At 40.1% G+C, this 18,825-nt stretch overlaps 1 protein-coding gene across 1 annotated transcript; it reads left to right on the forward strand.

The window, feature by feature from the left end:
• The first annotated feature begins 17,285 nt into the window (after positions 1–17,285).
• On the forward strand, positions 17,286–18,789 carry LOC128304576 (EP300-interacting inhibitor of differentiation 3). Its single transcript, XM_053041777.1, has 5 exons — positions 17,286–17,476; positions 17,543–17,769; positions 17,829–18,098; positions 18,164–18,406; positions 18,477–18,789. Exons 1-5 carry the CDS (start codon positions 17,380–17,382, stop codon positions 18,546–18,548), a joined length of 909 nt encoding a protein of 302 aa, XP_052897737.1. The 5' UTR covers positions 17,286–17,379; the 3' UTR covers positions 18,549–18,789.
• Positions 18,790–18,825: the final 36 nt, after the last annotated feature.

An 18,825-nucleotide genomic window follows, 5' to 3' on the forward strand; every position in this document is an offset into this window, starting at 1 on the left:
ACACTTTTCATAGACCAGCGGGTTACGCTTTGTTTATAAACCGTAGGCAACGCACGTGAGCCAAGCTACTCGCGCGACCCTGAAGGATGTACCTATTGCCGCTGCTCGACGGATTTCATTCAATTTTAGAATCATCTTTAGAATCATATTTTTGCCACGACACGGCGTAGCGAAAGTGTGTGCGTGAAGGTCGCTTTCGTTTTCCTATCGGCGGTCTACTCGAATTCGAGTTGACCCAAAACGCAACTACGAGAACAAAAGAAACTCAACCTCCTTTGCATGACTCCATGGATGCATGGATCCATTAGGATTAGCATATCACAATACTTGGAAAGATCCTGATGCAGGAACTACATAAGGAAACCAGTGAATGGGACGTTCCTATATCGCGAAAGTTGTTTGAATTGTGGAACGCATACCTTAAAAATGTAAATGTTCCTGAACAAGCTAGAATAGAATTGGCCGCAATCCGCAATCAATGAAACGAACGAAGAAACCAACTTCGTAAATATGTTTCAACAAAAGGAAGATACCAGAAACAACAGCCTATTTGCCTGACCCGAACGATTTGAGCGCTTTCTCTTCTACAGAGACTAACGCTAGAGTCTCCTGGACGATCATACTTCGCGTGATCATCCAACGACGGCGGAACCAGGGTTCCGAATTTGTTCCCGACAGCAACAATAGGTTCATGATCACCTCCCACAGATTACTCTACGCTCTAAATGGAACACGCCTACTAAACCGCTGGAAGTGGATGACATCGTTGTTATTGCCAACGAACAGCTTCCGCGAAAGCGCGAAAGCTGATCCAATCCTATAATATGGGATCAAATGATCCGAGATTACTGTTGAATAGCGCTGTTGATCCATGACGACCGAGGATCACCATTGCATGGAAAAAATGATCTCTTGTATGAGGATTATGATTTCTAACGATCCGCGATCACTATTGCATGGAAAAAGTGATCCCATTTATGAGGATTGTGATCACCGGAATGGAATTGCATGGAACCGTTGCTCGTTGCATAGAAGAAGATTTTCAGGCAAGCTACGGCTTGGTGCTGCATTGGATAGTGTTACAACTGCGAAGAAACAGAAGGAAGAATGACAGATCGGATGACAGAGACTGTAATTACCACCATCCGACACCATGAGTGAACTAGATTAGTTACGGCAGTACGAATAGCGATGTAATAAAGTGTACAAAAGACTAATCTTTGGCTGGACTATGCATATCTGGACGAAGTTAACTCTCAAATTAAAGCAGCATAGCAAACCAGTGTTTTGTCCCTATGCGATGCAAGACACTGTAAAAAAAGAGTTCGATAGAATGGAGAAAGCTAAAAAAATTAGCAGGAAATCAAAATTCAAATGATTTTTACAAATGGGATGCGGATTGCCTTCTTCCAGTGGTTTACGGATCAATACGTGTTATTTACCATTCTAAGCGTCTGCCTTCAGGCATAAAAGTAGCACCAGGTGCATTCCAACAGCTAATGCGCACCATGTGGGAATGATGGCGTGCGAGTTATATGGACGACACATTATTGTCAGTGGTCGCACCAAGAAATACCAGGATGAAAGTCTACAAGCGACACTCCAACACATACCAGTTTTTGTAATAACCATTCGAATCGAAAAGTGTTCGTTCAACAAAACACAAATACGCTACCTCGGACATATAGTTGATCGCCAAGGATAGCTAGTACTCTTACTTACTTACTTACTACTATGGCAAATTTATCTCTAACACGCGAACCTTGCACTATCTTCTAGACAATATGCTGTAAAAACGGTGATGTATTTCGATGGACAACTGAGTGCCAGCAAGCCTTTGATAGGTTTAAAATGGTACTGACATCAGGTATATACTATAACCCCTATAATTCAAATGACAGCGACAAATAATAACATAAGAAATTTAATTGATTTGATTTTGAAGGTAATCAAAGTATGAATTGTTTAAGACAAGTTTTCTGACCATCTCTATGACTTATTTGATTTCGTGTTATGTAGACAATCTATGCTAGATAACTTAATTACACGAATAAACGAATTATTCACGCATTACGACCCCAAACAGAAAATCTCGAAAACCCGTAGATTCATGAATCTCGAGGGTTAAGCCATGAAACGCGAGGGTTCATGAATCTCGAGGGTTCATGAACCACGAGGGTTCATAAACCTAGAGGGTTCATGCATCTCGAGGGTTCATGAACCTAGAGGATTCATGAATCTCGAGGGTTCATGAATCTTTGAGGATTCATGAATTTTATTTACAATTCAATTATGACGGCTTTCGCCGTATTATCGACACCGTAGTGTTGAGTGGTGTACAATTTTACAAGGCATTTCCTCCTTGCAATTTGCCTTATCCCGGGCATACTCGGTTGTATTGGTTGTTGACGTATTTCTATGCTGTTTGTCGTTTGTTTATCGTTGTTGTAATCGTAATGTCTGTTCTATTGTTTTGTGTGATGGTTTTGGTCCGAAGTTATCGTTGTAGGTGATATTGTGGTTGTTGTGATGCATGTTCGTGTGGTTTGGCAGCCACATGGAGGACTCAGACAGATTGATATGCTGTAGATGTGCATCTAATGCGAAATGATTCGACATGCGTCGGGACATCATCCGAATGAATGCAAGATATACAGGGAACCCACCGGACCACGACCGCGGGGACACTTGCGAAGAGACCGAAAAAAAGAATCGCCCGAGTTCATCCGTCTCCCACATGCTCTGCCATCGAGACAGGAAAAGTTGCTGTGGAGTAAGAACTCTTGGTAGGAGATGGATCGATCGTAAAAAAATCCTTCTCTGACGCCTGTTTTGGCCAGGAAATCTGCTTTCTGATTGCCGGGAATTCCACAATCCGAAGGAACCCAGATTAGCGATATTCTGAACGCCTTGTTAAACATAGAGCCCAGCAATTCAACAATTTTAACTACGAAATAGTTTTTTCATTAATTTTCAATGGAAAAATATTTCAAAATACCTAAATTTTTATGTTTTATTTAAAAACAATCAATCGCCAAGCAATTTGAATGTTTTTCAATATTTTCAATGACAAAAATCCTTCCCGTTACGCTTTGTTTATAAACCGTAGGCAATGCACGTGAGTCAAGCTACTCGCGCGACCCTGAAGGATCTACCTATTGCTGCTGCTTATCCGATTTAATCCAATTTTCTCTTTCATTACAGCACTATCGCCACGCAAATAGTATGGGGAAAAAGAGTATCATTCTCTGATAACGGCTCTCAGAGCCAGAGAGTGGTTCTTGCTCCCCCACCCTTCTTTTTTTTGCATAGAATCATATTTTTGCTACGACACGGCGTAGCGAAAGTGTGTGCGTGAAGGTCGCTTTCGTCTTCCTATCGGTGGTCTACTCGAATTCGAGTTGACCCAAAACGCAACTACGAGAACAAAAGAAACTCAACCGCCTTTGCATGAATCTATGGATGCATGGATCCATTAGGATTATCATATCACAATACTTGGAAAGATCCTGATGCAGGAACTACATAAGGAAACCAGTGAATGGGACGTTCCTATATCGCAAAAGTTGTTTGAATTGTGGAACTCATACCTTAAAATGTAAATGTTCCTGAACAAGCTAGAATAGGATTGGCCGCAATACGCAATCAATGAAACGAACGAAGAAACCAACTTCGTAAATATGTTTCAACAAAAGGAAGACACCAGAAACAACAACCTATTTGCCTGACCCGAACGATTTGAGCGCTTTCTCTTCTACAGAGACTAACGCTAGAGTCTCCTGGACGATCATACTTCGCGTGATCATCCAACGACGGCGGAACCAGGGTTCCGAATTTGTTCCCGACAGCAACAATAGGTTCATGATCACCTCCCACAGATTACTCTACGCTCTAAATGGAACACGCCTACTAAACCGCTGGAAGTGGATGACATCGTTGTTATTGCCAACGAACAGCTTCCGCGAAAGCGCGAAAGCTGATCCAATCCTATAATATGGGATCAAATGATCCGAGATTACTGTTGAATAGCGCTGTTGATCCATGACGACCGAGGATCACCATTGCATGGAAAAAATGATCTCTTGTATGAGGATTATGATTTCTAACGATCCGCGATCACTATTGCATGGAAAAAGTGATCCCATTTATGAGGATTGTGATCACCGGAATGGAATTGCATGGAACCGTTGCTCGTTGCATAGAAGAAGATTTTCAGGCAAGCTACGGCTTGGTGCTGCATCGGATAGTGTTACAACTGCGAAGAAGCAGAAGGAAGAATGACAGATCGGATGACAGAGACTGTAATTACCACCATCCGACACCATGAGTGAACTAGATTAGTTACGGCAGTACGAATAGCGATGTAATAAAGTGTACAAAAGACTAATCTTTGGCTGGACTATGCATATCTGGACGAAGTTAACTCTCAAATTAAAGCAGCATAGCAAACCAGTGTTTTGTCCCTATGCGATGCAAGACACTGTAAAAAAAGAGTTCGATAGAATGGAGAAAGCTAAAAAAATTAGCAGGAAATCAAAATTCAAATGATTTTTACAAATGGGATGCGGATTGCCTTCTTCCAGTGGTTTACGGATCAATACGTGTTATTTACCATTCTAAGCGTCTGCCTTCAGGCATAAAAGTAGCACCAGGTGCATTCCAACAGCTAATGCGCACCATGTGGGAATGATGGCGTACGAGTTATATGGACGACAATATTGTCGGTGGTCGCACCAAGAAATACCAGGATGAAAGTCTACAAGCGACACTCCAACACATACCAGTTTTTGTAATAACCATTCGAATCGAAAAGTGTTCGTTCAACAAAACACAAATACGCTACCTTGGACATATAATTGATCGCCAAGGATTGCGTCCAGACCCTGCAAAAGTGTTTTTAGCAAAAGTGCCATTAGCTAGTACTCTTACTTACTTACTTACTACTATGGCAAATTTATCTCTAACACGCGAACCTTGCACTATCTTCTAGACAATATACTGTAAAAACGGTGATGTATTTCGATGGACAACTGAGTGCCAGCAAGCCTTCGATAGGTTTAAAATGGTACTGACAACAGGTATATACTGTAACCCCTATAATTCAAATGACAGCGACAAATAATAACATAAGAAATTTAATTGATTTGATTTTGACGGGTAATCAAAGTATGAATTGTTTAAGACAAGTTTTCTGACGATCTCTATGACTTATTTCTTTTAGTGTTATATAGACAATCTATGCTAGATAACTTAATTACACGAATAAATGAATTATTCACACATTACGACCCCAAACAGAAAATCTCGAAACCCCGAAGATTCATGAATCTCGAGGGTTAATTTAATGAATCGAGATTCATGAATCTCGAGGACCCATGAAACTCGAGGGTTCATGAACTTCGAGGGTTCATGCATCTCGAGGGTTCATGAATCTAGAGGATTCATGAATCTTTGAGGATCCATTAACTTTATTTTTAATTCAATTATGACGGCTTTCGTCGTATTATCGACACCGTAGTGTTGAGTGGTGTACAATTTTACAAGGCATTTCCTCCTTGCAATTTGCCTTATCCCGGGCATACTCGGTTGTATTGGTTGTTGACGTATTTCTATGCTGTTTTTCGTTTGTTTATCGTTGTTGTAATCGTAATGTCTGTTCTATTGTTTTGTGTGATGGTTTTGGTCCGGAGTTATCGTTGTAGGTGATATTGTGGTTGTTGTGATGCATGTTCGTGTGGTTTGGCAGCCACATGGAGGCTCGGGGAGTGGCTAACAGGTGACTGCATCGCTTTTTACGTAAACAACATTCTGTGTTGGTCATTGGCCGAAACAAAACACACAACAAATGGTTTAGACGGATGACTAGCATACACCTATAAGTCTGCCTTCCTTTTGCGGCTTTGGTGCTGTCCTCAAAGACGATTGTTTCCTCAACGGCTTGAAAATGGCACAATGAAAAACATTTATTTACAAGGACCACACAACGAATACCAAACGATGGAGAATGAAAGGTTTCACGTGGGGATAAGGATGGGATTCAAAAGAGAAGACCGTTGTCTCTGGCGAAGCGGAAGATAAGCTTCGTGTATTTCAGGTCCCTGCCAGCCAAAACATCTCGTACCGGTGTATCCGGGAATCAACGATGTCAACGACTGCACTCTTCAAGGAGGGTCTGCCGGTTTCGAATTCCACGCAGTGCCATAGAAGATGGTCCACATCATGGAATCCGACCCCACAGCTACACAGTTTTGACTCAGCCAGAATGATACGCTGTAGATGTGCATCCAATGCGAAATGATCCGACATGCGGCGGGACATCATCCGAATGAATGCAAGATCTACAGGCAGCCCAAAGGACCAAAGCCGCGGGGACACTTTCGGAGAGACCGAGAAAAGGAATCGCCCGAGTTCATCCACCTCTCACATGCTCTGCCAGACAGGATGACCCATCAGTGCAATACTGGTTCATTTTGTCAATGATTTGTGCAATTGCACTCGGCACTGTTCTGACGCGTTTCTGACCGCTCTTCAAATTTTCGCACCAATTTCCGTACACTAGCATTTTCCGACCACTATTGTTCAGTTTTTCGTCACTGATCGCACCTGTAGTTCCGCTACAAGTCCGCCGTTCAGTGTGTGTGTTCTCGATTGCAGTCCAAGGTGAGTGTTTTATGAAAATAAATATTTTACAAGTGTTGTTTAGTTTTTATAAATATTGTATAAATGTATAAGAGAGGTCGAATAGGTACAGAGTGACCCCTGGCCAATAGGGACAGGCCGCGCCGAGGTTAAAAGTCAGGGTCGGCTTCACCTTTCAACTTCGATGGGAATACTACCGCAGTTCATTCCTGCTACTACCGTCCAACTTTTACCGTTGGCTCCAGTTCTGGTTTCTGCGACATTTTACACCTCCATGAGCTTTATCACCTCAGTGGTGTAGCTAATAACAGAGGTCATCATCTTGACTTAGTTCTCGGCAACTCTCATTCTGTGAATTCATTTCACCGGCTCATTCACCGGTGAATTCAACGACCTTCGCTGTCTGATGTTCCTATACTTTTCTCTTGTTTGCTCCATCCTCGAATCTAGTGTTGTCATTTGGAGCCCGACTAGACTAGAACGGATCCAAAAACTCTTCACGAGACTTATATTTCGAAGCCATTTCCGGAAATCTCGTTTCCTAATCCCTTCTTACCCTTCTCGATGCCAAATACTTGGCTTGAACTCCTTGGCATCTCGGCGCAAAGGACCCCAAGCTAGCTTTGTTACCAGCCTCCTCCTTTGGGGGGATAGACTCTTCTGTCCTCCTGTCCCAGGTTTCTTTTTATGTTCCTTCCCGCCCCCTTCGTCCTCGTCCTGGTCCAGACCTAGAGTCGATTTTATACATGAAAGAAGACCCAGAGATAGCTCCATCATGGTGAATGGTGAGTCCAACATTGGGTCACTACCAGGCGCATCTTGGATATACAATGTACGATGGGATTCTGGAAGAATGTACCTCCGCAGAAGCGCAAATCATTGGATTTGCTGATGATATTGTCCTTCTCGCAGCAGGTATGACACCACAAACAGCAGCGCTTCATGCACATAGGGCGATTGAGAAGATCAGACTATGGCTGGTTTGTAATTCTCTAAGCCTCGCACCAGAGAAGACGGAGGTCGTTTTGATCAGTAGCCTAAGACAAGGAAATCAAAACATCGTGTTGAATGTTGGCGATACTGTGGTGTCCTCAAAACGTAGCATGTGTTATCTCGGGGTATATCTGCAAGATCATCTTTCGTGGAGGGACCATGTAGAATGTATCACACAGAAAGCGTACCGCGTTACTTGCGCTCTGGCTTCCTTGATGCATAATCATAGTGGGCCTCATAGCAGTAAACGTAGAATTCTGGCAAGCGTCGTCTTCTCAATGATACGCTATGCAGCACCTGTGTGGTATGAGGCAGTGCAAATTCAGGAGAACCGGCGCAAGCTAGAACGAGTGCAGCGTTTGTTGGCAATTCGTGTTTGCAGTGCATTCCGGACAACGAGTGGTAAAGTAGCAGTGATTGTCAGTCCCCTCGTGCCTATCGTATTACAAATAGTAAAAGACGCTAAGTGCTATCGACGGAAACATGAAATGCGGGAAAGTATGACTATGTCTTCGATCCGGAAAGAAGAGCGGTGCGAAACTATTCGGCAGTTGCAGGAACAGTACGACAATGAGGCAGCAAAGCCAGAAGCGAGCAGATTTCTGAGGTGGACTCATCGTGTTTTGTCTAAAATCGCACAGTGGTACAATAGAAGACATGGAGAAGTTAACTTCTAACTGAGCCAGGTACTGACGGGTCACGGGTTCTTTAGAGAATATTTGAACGTGATGCAGTTTTGTGATTCAAACCAATGTACGTATTGCCCTGGAATCATTGAAACAGTAGAACATGCTATTTTTCACTGTCCGCGTTTTCATAGGGTAGCGATCATCCCGTTACACCGGATAATCTAGAGGATGAACTACTTAGTAGTGCAAACCGCTGGATATAGTGAAAGCATGCACTCCTTTTCTCCGGACGTTGCAGCAAGAATGGAGGCAGCAACAGATAGCGGAAGCGTTAACATCTGCTATAACAGCAAATGATACGACGACGGTCCAAAATAGCCAGCATCGTGCACAACGGACTGCTACGAGCAGTAATTCTCAACGGCGTATGCATGGCGGTACGGAAGGTATGGAAAACCGCACTTCACAAATTTGAGATAGTTGACATCCACTGCAGAAATTGTGTATTTGCGACGCATCTGCTTCTGCACCTGAAGTGGAACTGCAGATAAAGAGATAGCTCAAATATGAGCGCACCTCTTCCTAGTGGCTGCCCATAAGAGTACTTACACAGGGGAAAGGTTGTGAGATGGGAGTAGGGAAACTTGAATTACTTACGTTAGTTACAGATAACGCTGCTAACATGAAATCAGCTTCAGCGATTTTAAATCTTTCTCATTTTCCGTGCTCACACGTTAAATTTAATAGTGCAACAAGCGCTCCACAAGATTAAATCCATTTTAGATAAGGTGAAAAGCGTTGTAATGCATTAAAAAAAACGACACCTTACAACATTCGCGCTCTCGAAACGCTCATCGCTAAGTGTCTGAGTGCTTCCTTTTCAAATTAACACCATACGGCAAAGGTAGCCTTGCGTTAACTCTTGCGTTAAGTTGATTTTTTAACCTTGGGTTCCTTTGCAAAGTACTTTTTCTTAATTTCGGGTGTTGATTTAACAAAACCCTCGTCAAATCTACTAATAATAGTTTGAACATTATTGTCCCCACTATTCGTCCTTTCTCTTTTTTTTTGCAACCCAAGTTTCGTTCAGCACTGTAATGCTGTTTTTCGAAGAGTCAGGGGCTGGGTCAGGGTTAACTCGAACAAAGTTCGAAGAGTCAGGGTTAACTCTTCGAAAAACAGCATTACAGTGCTGAACGAAACTTGGGTTGCAAAAAAAAAGAGAAAGGACGAATAGTGGGGACAATAATGTTCAAACTATTATTAGTAGATTTGACGAGGGTTTTGTTAAATCAACACCCGAAATTAAGAAAAAGTACTTTGCAAAGGAACCCAAGGTTAAAAAATAACAAAAGGAACTCTGGTTATTGTCCTTAAAGTGGCTCAATCTTGTGAGAAAACAAGATCTGATCTACGCGTTAAATTGAATCCGAGGAAACAGCAAGTATCTGAATTCTGCAATGGCAAGGACAGTCTGGTTTATGTTCAATGTCCTGCTCAGGTTGATTTTGATGTGATTAGGAAAGATGTACAAAACATTTTGGGAGATGGGTATTCTACATCTTTGCCTCTAGCACGCATAAAAATTATTCGAATCAGTGAGAAATATAAAAATTTGGTAGATCTTTTGAAATCCCAAAACGAAGGAATTTCCTGGAAACAGGTTTCCTGGAAACAAAATAAAATGCGATTTTGGAAATCGATTACGAAAGTCATAATGATCTGGCAAAGTTAGATACGATCAATGTTAGATTCGATCGTTGTCAAATACCCCGGACCATTCATGTTTTGCGTTGCTTCCGATGTTGATGTTGATCTTAGGATTTTGGGTCAATACAACCATAAGAACACCGATTGTAAAAATACGTCGACACAGAACGTCGGATTGCAAATCGTCTACCCTAAAATGTATACATTGTGCGTTGGCCAATGCTACCAAAAAGTCTAAACTAGAAGTAGAACACGCGGCCAACAGTTCTAATTGCCCCCTGTTTAAAAAAAACCGATTGAAAGAAGGATGCAACTGACTCAATAGCAGGGAGGGATGGAGTTAGGACGATACAGAGAGATTTTATATTTCAATGTAGCCGGACTTTCATCTAACTACGCTATGTTTGGTGAGACAGTAGAAAGAGTCCAACCATTATTGGTCTTAATCTCTGAAACTCATGTGACCGAGGAAGAAGCATACCAACAATTCCATGTTAAGGGTTACAGGGTGTGCTGTACGCTAAGTCTGAGACGGACGTGCCGTGGATGTCAGGACATTTTAAATCTGTACGTGTGTATCAACTATGCGTGCAAGTGATGCGAATTTACTTTGTGGAGTTCGATTTGCTAGATAATGTTGTTGTGTTTGTGTGTCTGATCACATGTCTGTCATGTCATAAATATGTGGTTGTCGTTTTCCTCCTACACCCCTCGCTTGTTTCGGCAAGATTGATCGGTGTCACATTGATATTGGAATTAGGAAGAATACATTCAAACGTGCAAGGTCGTTTTCTAGCCGAATTCCTCTTGCGGTACTATCCGAATCAATCGGGCGTGGTGTGCGTGCAGCACAGCGGTCTCACGTACACGTATGTGCTGTACATAGAGCGGTGTATAAAAAATTTTTAGCTTATCGTAAATGCGTTTAAGTACCATATTTAACGATACAATGCAATACCAATCCAAAACAAAGTTTTCCACACCATCTTTCCGCGTTTTCCCGTCACTACTACAAAGGATTTGTTTCGAAATAGTGCAAAATATATGTACACAAACCATGCTACGTTTTTATAGTAGTAATTTACGTGATTTTTATAGTTGGTAAGTAACGGGGTGAGTGATTCAAATTTCTCACCTTTGGGGATACTTCGAAAAATTCCTGGTATTTAGATGGTAATTGTCTAATCAAACCTAAATTAATCTAACCAATTTATAAAATTTATTTATAAACTCATGTAAAGTGAAAAAAAAAGTTTTTACAAATCTAAAATTAACAAAGCTTACAGTCTAATTTCTAATATGAAAATTGGTAGTAGTACCCTTTTAGTATCCCTACAGTCACGTCACACAGGAGGAGTTGCTGTCTATGCTGGAAACTAGCGATGAGCGCTCCGGGCCGGAATCATGATTCCGATCCGATCCGATGCAGTACTGAGTCCGATCCGATCCATAAAAGTGATTCCGATTGAGTCCGAGGGATCCGGTTTCAAATAATATGCTTGCAATAATAGTTCAGGAATTTTTTTTATAGTGAGAACGATTTCGATCAGAATTATAATAAGCTAAAAAGGGATTTAAATGCATTGAAAACATGTGAAAACGACAAGAAATCCATAGGATTTTTTTTTAAATCACTGGAACTACTGGACTATTTTTATATAACAAAACTGAAGATCATGCGATTTAGCACAACTACTCCAAGAAAGTTGATTTAAAGATAATTTATAACATAAACCTCGAAGAAAACTGATGGATCTCGCATACTGCCAAAACTGCTCAGCAAACATACTCAACAATACAAAAAAAGTCAAATTATCCCAAGAAAATATTGCTGAAATTAGTTTGGCGAACTAAAATTCGTTCAATTTTGATTATAAATCACTGAGACTTTTTTTTTTAATTACATGGAAATTTTTGCCACTTGGAAAGAATTTTAAAATTTTTTGCTCATCCCCCTTAAAAACCGTTTAATTTTCATATAAAACATTAATAAAATCGATAATTACCGCCAATAAGTAAAACCAAATAATAACATTCAAAGTAAAATTACGACACAACGCCGCAAAGCAACGCACACATGATAGATCCGGCGATCCGGATTAGCCGGAGTTTTCATAGTGAGAATAATTCCACTAGGTCCGGCTGTTTTGAGTCCGGCTTTTGTATGAAGATCCGGATCAGCCGGAGTTTCTATAGTGAGAATAATTCCACTAGGTCCGGCTGTTTTACGTCCGGCTTTTGTATGAAGATCCGGAGCAGCCGGAGTTTCTATAGTGAGAATGATTCCGGTAGGTCCGGATTTTTTGAGTCATCATCTAATTTTGTATGAAATTTCGTGGATCAGTCGGAGCGCCTATAGTGAGAATGTTTCCCATGTGAGATGAACTAAGTGAGAGCACACGAAGGTTGCATGTGTGATCGTGAGAAATCGTCTCTTATCTCTCATTATATGGTTTTCTCGCTTATACTCAGTACGTCATGTGATCGCTTCATTTACTCGTGCTGTTCTATTCTCAAATTATTGAGTTCCCGCTCATCTTATCCCTTACGTGCACAAAAATAGATGATAAAAGCTGGTGGTGAGTGTAAAGTAAAGGCATGCGTGAAATCATAATTTGTTCCATAAGATTAAGCTTACACAATGATAATTTTAACTTTTTCTCTTATAACGCAATGATTACTAATAAAATTAATATGATTCAAATAACATGATCAAAATACTTTAAGAAAGAAAAAATCAATGATAATCACTACGTAGTTTTGGTTTAAGTTCAATTTTAGGTTTCCTCTGATAACTTATTTTTAAATTTCAATAGTCTGGTATTGGTATGAATAAATAAAACCTGGTTATTGTGATCATGTTTGTTTCGATCTATTGTGTATCATATATTCTTCAGCAGGAAGTATAGTACCGACTTGTAGTCGGATGACAAATACTTTCTCTGCAGTGACCGCACTCCTTTAATGCTTTCTCGTGCTACCTTAACGTACCGAAGTCAGTTACCCGACAGTGCTCCGACACTGATTTCTTAGAAATAGTGCCTTTTGTTTTAAGGAATATATATAGGATCAAAACTTAGTTCAAGATTATTTGGTGATAAAAACACTGTGTGAACTGTCCTGCTGCTTGAATCTAAATCTTTCAGTGCTAATAGTGAAAAAATTGTGAAATTGTGTTGAATATCGCGTAAGTATCTAAAGTATACCGCAATATGTGCTAGTCACAATTGATAGAGAATTTTGTGAATAAATTTTACGTGAGATAATTCATACTAAATCATAGTTCGAACATATTGATTATTTCGATTAGTTCAAAACAACGGAACGCCACTCGTGAACGTGAATGTGAACCTCCTAATGATATAAAGGACCATAAAGGTTGTGCCAAAAGGATATAGAGGATACATAGAACGGAACACTGCAGCAGAAAATTGAAAAGGTAATAAAAATAATTTAACTACCCACACAAGCAGAGATTACATTCATTTATATACATATAGAACATATATGGTATTCGTAAATGAATGCATTCAGCTTAGACCATAATTGCGAATTTGACAAAAAGTATAATATATTTATTTACGTATATCCTACCATAGGTTTCATAAGACGTCGGATATTTGGCAACATTTCGAAAAGACGTCATCGGGAGGAAAATGTCGTTATTGTTTTGAAGGAATTGCAAGCAAGGGCTCATCATCAAATCTAAAGCGGCATTTAAAACGTAAACATCATACAATTCCCATCAGCCGCACAAACACGATGGACATTACTGCATCAACTTCATCCCATTTACCTGAAGAAACAGCAGGTAACATTGTTATTAATCAAACAAAGGATACTCAGGGGAGGGGTAGGGTCAGTTAAGCCGTGTCCAGTAATGCGCGATATGAAGGCTTACATAAATGTAAGAAAGCCTCTATCTAATTCGGAAAAAGAAAGTTTAGACAGATCCTTCTTACTGATCTTGTGTAGAGAGTGTTACCCCTTTACTATGGTAGAAGGACAGCATTTCAGGGAATTTGTGTATAAATTGAATTCAAATTACGAATTACCAAGTCGTAAAACTCTTTCTAATGCAATGTTGTCTAGATTATACAACGACACGTTAGCTGAAGTAAAAAGAAAAATTTGTAATGCAAAGGCAATTGCTTTAACCGCGGACGGCTGGACTAATTTAAATAATGTAGGATTTTTCGCGGTCACAGCACATTTCATTAATGACGATTTCAAACTAGTATCTTTTTTATTAGAATGTTCTGATTTTGTGGGAAATCATAGCAGTATAAATATCGCAGCATGGATAAAAACAGTGTTAGGGAAATTTGAAATTTCAAATCCTCCGGTAGCAATTATTACCGATAATGCCCCGAACATGATAAATGCTGCATCAGAAATGCGCATTCCTCATCTTCCATGCTTTGCTCATTGTTTAAATTTGATGGTTCAAAATGCAATATAAAAATCAATCAAAGACACTGTAGATAAAGTTAAGCACATAGTGAGACATTTAAAAAAAAAAGTGCCAAGGCTACGCAAGCTCTAACTGATGTGCAAACTAAGTTTAATCTTCCAATTCTCAAATTAAAACAGGACGTTCCTACTCGTTGGAACTCAACGTATGAAATGTTAGAAAGATTTTTTAAAAGTAAGATAGCAATTGCTGCTTGCATAGACGAATTGAAAATCAACTCCTACCTAGAAAACAGAAACTGGGATGTAATCGAGCAATCAATTAAAATACTTGCCCATTTCGAAGAAGCAACTAGAAACATGTCGGCAGAAAAAACTGTGACACTCTCCAAAATGGGATTACTAGTTAAAATTCTTATTGATAAAACAAGATCATATCAACATGAACAGCGCATTGAAGAAGTTCGTAAACTAATAGCTCAACTTATCAAAGGTTTGTTAGATAGGTTTGCTCCCATTCGAAAATCAGAACTAGTTACACAGGCGATGCTGTTGGATCCTCGAATTAAGCAACATGCATTCGATACAAATGAATCTAGATACCGCCAACTATACTCATCTATCCTAGAATTGCTTACAAATTTGTATAGAGAAGAAGAAGAAATTACAACAGCGACTATAGAAGTGCAAGAACAGCAAACGGTTACCGTAGCTAAAGATTCAATATTTGGTGATTTCATAAATCAAATGAGTCGTTTTCAAGAAAGCATGGATCCAGCAATTGTAGCCAAAGACGAACTAGACCGTTACCTTGCAGCTAAGCCCCAATCTTTTAGCGATGATCCGTTGGTATGGTGGAATCAGGAAAAGCATAGTTTCCCAAAATTGTGCAATATAGCGAGACAACGGCTCTGTATTCCGGCAACATCAGTTCCGTGTGTGAGAATATTTTCCAAAGCTGGTGCAATTTATACGGAAAGTAGAAATAGGTTACACCCAAAGAAATTTAAAGAAATGCTGTTTGTTCAACAAAATTATATGCATTAAAAAAACATAGGATTTTTTTTTTTTTGGAAATAAAGATATATTGTGTACATTTGTTAAACAATTAAAAACATTATTTTGCTTGATTCAATTATAACAAAGACTTTTTTCCTGAAGAGTATTTTTATGTTATTCCATACATTTTATTTCTACATTTTTACATTCCACGCTCCACGAAGCGTGAAATGGAATGCTTGCACTAATGTACCAACTAACCATTGACGCTTAGTACAAAAATTCGGAGCGCGGAATCATGATCCGGAGCGCACTCCGGCTCCGGAGCAATCCGGGTTGATCCGAGCCGGCAAAAGTGCGGATCTACCCATCTCTACTGGAAACGATATAGCGCTAAGAATGATTTTCAATGAATCATTGCAAGGTAATTGGTTCCTTGACGTAGCAGTTTCTCGGGGTCAGTAGGAAATTATGGTATTTTATATCACTCTCCTAGTGCAAGTGGTTCTAGGTTTGTCGATATTTTAGAAGACTGGCTAGATAGGTTTTTGGACTTCAGGAAAGTAAATGATATCATCGGTGACTTAAATATTGACTGGTTTAATAATGAAAAATCCGCTGAACCTGAAACTAAAGGTACTGAAAAACATGATACAACCGAACAAATCATGCATTTCTGTAGTTAGATTTGATGAGGTGGTTGAATTTGTAACAACTTTAATTCGTTCGTAGATTCAACACCATTGATTAGTATGGCGAAACATTTTAAGGAGCTAAGATAAATAAAAAAAATAAAGCAGGTTAAGCAATAATGCAACTTGAATTTCAGACACAAGTTGGTATTATTGAGGCTCACGCGGAGACAAAAATCAGTAGCAGTTAATATAAGTCCAACTCCTACCACTTACCTGTGTGATTCCCGTAATGTTTTCCGGAAAGTAGTGTTTTCCTATTTCCTGCATTTCATGGAAAGGTATAACAAAAGTTAACGAACTCACCGCTGTCAATTGTGGTAGCGTACAAAGCTCGGCACTGCGCCTGGGTCTACGAGAGCTTAGCAAATAACCACCGCATTATGTACGATTACCATCGCGTTTCAACGTTTGATGACCGTTTGAGAAATGTTTTCAATCATAACGATATTCACAAGACTACTACACATTATACGGAAAACATAACGCGTTCATGTGAACTTTACAAACACGGCTCATTTTTGGTTAATTTCACGCTGGAACACCGTACTAAGCTTCCTTCTCTTGCATTGTACAGTCAAAGCGGCGACACCCGGTATTCCTTCTACTGTTTCTTACTACATCACTTCACTTCAACTTTATTGTCGACCGCGTACTTTTCCGCATTTTAATCTACTTAAGATTAAAGACACCAGATTTACTGCGACCAACAATTTCAGTTTTAACTATAGCTTGGTGTGGGCAGCAAGGCTTATATGGCCTTGCTCGTTGTGGTTACGTGCCCTCCATTGTTCTTCTACTGCTGTGTTCTGAGTACTCGTGTGTCATTCTTTTCCTGCCTAGAGATGGGCATGCTCTTGCTGCGCGATCCGCTTCACGCGTGCATGTGATGATGGACATTTTATCAAAATCAATACACACTAATAGCTAGTGAATACGAAAAAATAAGCTGTGAATAAAATAGTGAATAAAACAGTATTATTCCGGTTCAAGTATAAATATGTCGCAAACGCGAATCCTGCTAACCGCCCAGGCACTCGGTAAGATTAGGTTGGTCGGGAATGTTTTCGTCTTCTGGTTCATGTAAACGTGCATTCAAAAATAATACGCAGTGTAGACGCTTCTTAGCAGATTCGCTGTATTGACAGATGTTGACAAGCAAACAAACGGCGAAGCAAAAGAGCGGTAATTCCGATTGTTAATACCGAAGCAGCAACAAGCTATTCGCCTCAGGTTGCGTTCTTCCTTCGTAGGCCAATATATTTCCTCGCGCAGTAACGAAAGTGTGTTTCATTCAAGTCGAAATGGAGCAGACCTCAGCAGACAATCTCAACAGCTCTAGTGTTATATTACAACGCAGAAGACAATATAATGAGCTGCTGGATCAAGGGCATGATCTCGGTACTTTTGGAAAACTCGATAAAGCCAGGCACTACCTTATCAACTAAACACCATCATCTTTTGCAGCGCTCCGAACGCAAACGGAAGATGCGATCAGTATATTTCAAGGCGTTTCATCGATCCTGAGACAAACAGACAGCCTTCATCAGGACTTAACTAACCAGCGGTTGGAAAATGCGTCGGAAATGCGTATCAATGTACAAATTGTGAAAATGGGTCACGATTTAGTAGGAGCAGCATTGCAGAAAAGTGAAAGCTCACAGTTTTGTGACGAAGAACTAGCAGCGGCAATAGTATGGTGTGGGCAGCAGGGCGTAAATAAACAAACCTTTAACGGGGATTTTCATTCTAGAACTCTATTACTGGCGATTCCGGTAGTCATTTGCAGTGGGAAACTGTAGGAAGTCATGGTATTAAGGCTTTCCGTATGTCGAAACACTCGCCCTGCATGCTGGGACGTTTTGAATTTCAATCCGTACCGGTAGAAAGGAACGTGAAGGAGCGTCGTCGCCGCCAACGCCTGGATTTGGGCGATGCACGCAAACCGGAAACAGTTAAAACACTACACCAAGAGGAGGCAGATGCCCGTAAGCTTCAAGGGATAATGGAGCAGCTAAAACAGGTAGATGTTTTCGCGACTTATTTGATATTCATAGCTCAACACATTCCCCGGCTTTTGATTCCCAGATATACGAGAAAAGAGGTTCACCCGTACCTTACCTTCAGCTCATTACGGATCCAAGTGATTACATGAATACCATCGACACAGCGTTTCAGTTGTCCTTTCTTATTCGCGACGGGGCTGTGGCTTTGGAAAACGTTAACGATGTGTTAAGCGTACGTCCCACTACCGACAACGAAAAGAAGCAGAACAAGAGAAATGAAGACAATGTGCAGGCAGTATTATCCTTGAACATTTCCAAATGGAAGGTAAGTGAGTTAAAACCTAACTAAATACTATCATCGATATTCTATCGCTTTGTATTTCGTACATCCTTAGGGTGCTGTACAACAATATCGTTTGAAAAGTCCGATCCTAACTATCGATCGAGAAATACCAGACGGATCTTAGGCATTTAAATAGTATCGTTACCAATTATCAATTTAGTTTATATTCTGTAATACACAATTGGAATTATTTTCAAGCGCCTTTTTTTCTCAAAGGAACATTTCAAACTGTTCCAACAACACCGAACAGTAAATATATACAATATTTATAGCGCAATCAACAATATTGCAGAAATGTGATAATGAATATTGTTACATGGATAATCAGAGATAGAAAATGAAAAGAAAAAAAAGCTACGTAAAATTGAAACTGATATGAAAGTGGAGAACATGAAAACATG

Source organism: Anopheles moucheti, chromosome 3 (genome assembly GCF_943734755.1).
Source record: "Anopheles moucheti chromosome 3, idAnoMoucSN_F20_07, whole genome shotgun sequence".
Lineage (NCBI taxonomy): Eukaryota > Metazoa > Arthropoda > Insecta > Diptera > Culicidae > Anopheles > Anopheles moucheti.

What these genes read in the sequence shown, in the direction of transcription:
- LOC128304576 (XM_053041777.1), top strand. Translation starts at nt 17,380, where the DNA reads ATGGAGCAGACCTCAGCAGACAATCTCAACAGCTCTAGTGTTATATTA. An exon ending in TAATGGAGCAGCTAAAACAG is followed by an intron (nt 18,099 to 18,163) that starts GTAGATGTTTTC and finishes TTTGATTCCCAG; the next exon opens with ATATACGAGAAAAGAGGTTC. An exon ending in TGAACATTTCCAAATGGAAG is followed by an intron (nt 18,407 to 18,476) that starts GTAAGTGAGTTA and finishes GTACATCCTTAG; the next exon opens with GGTGCTGTACAACAATATCG.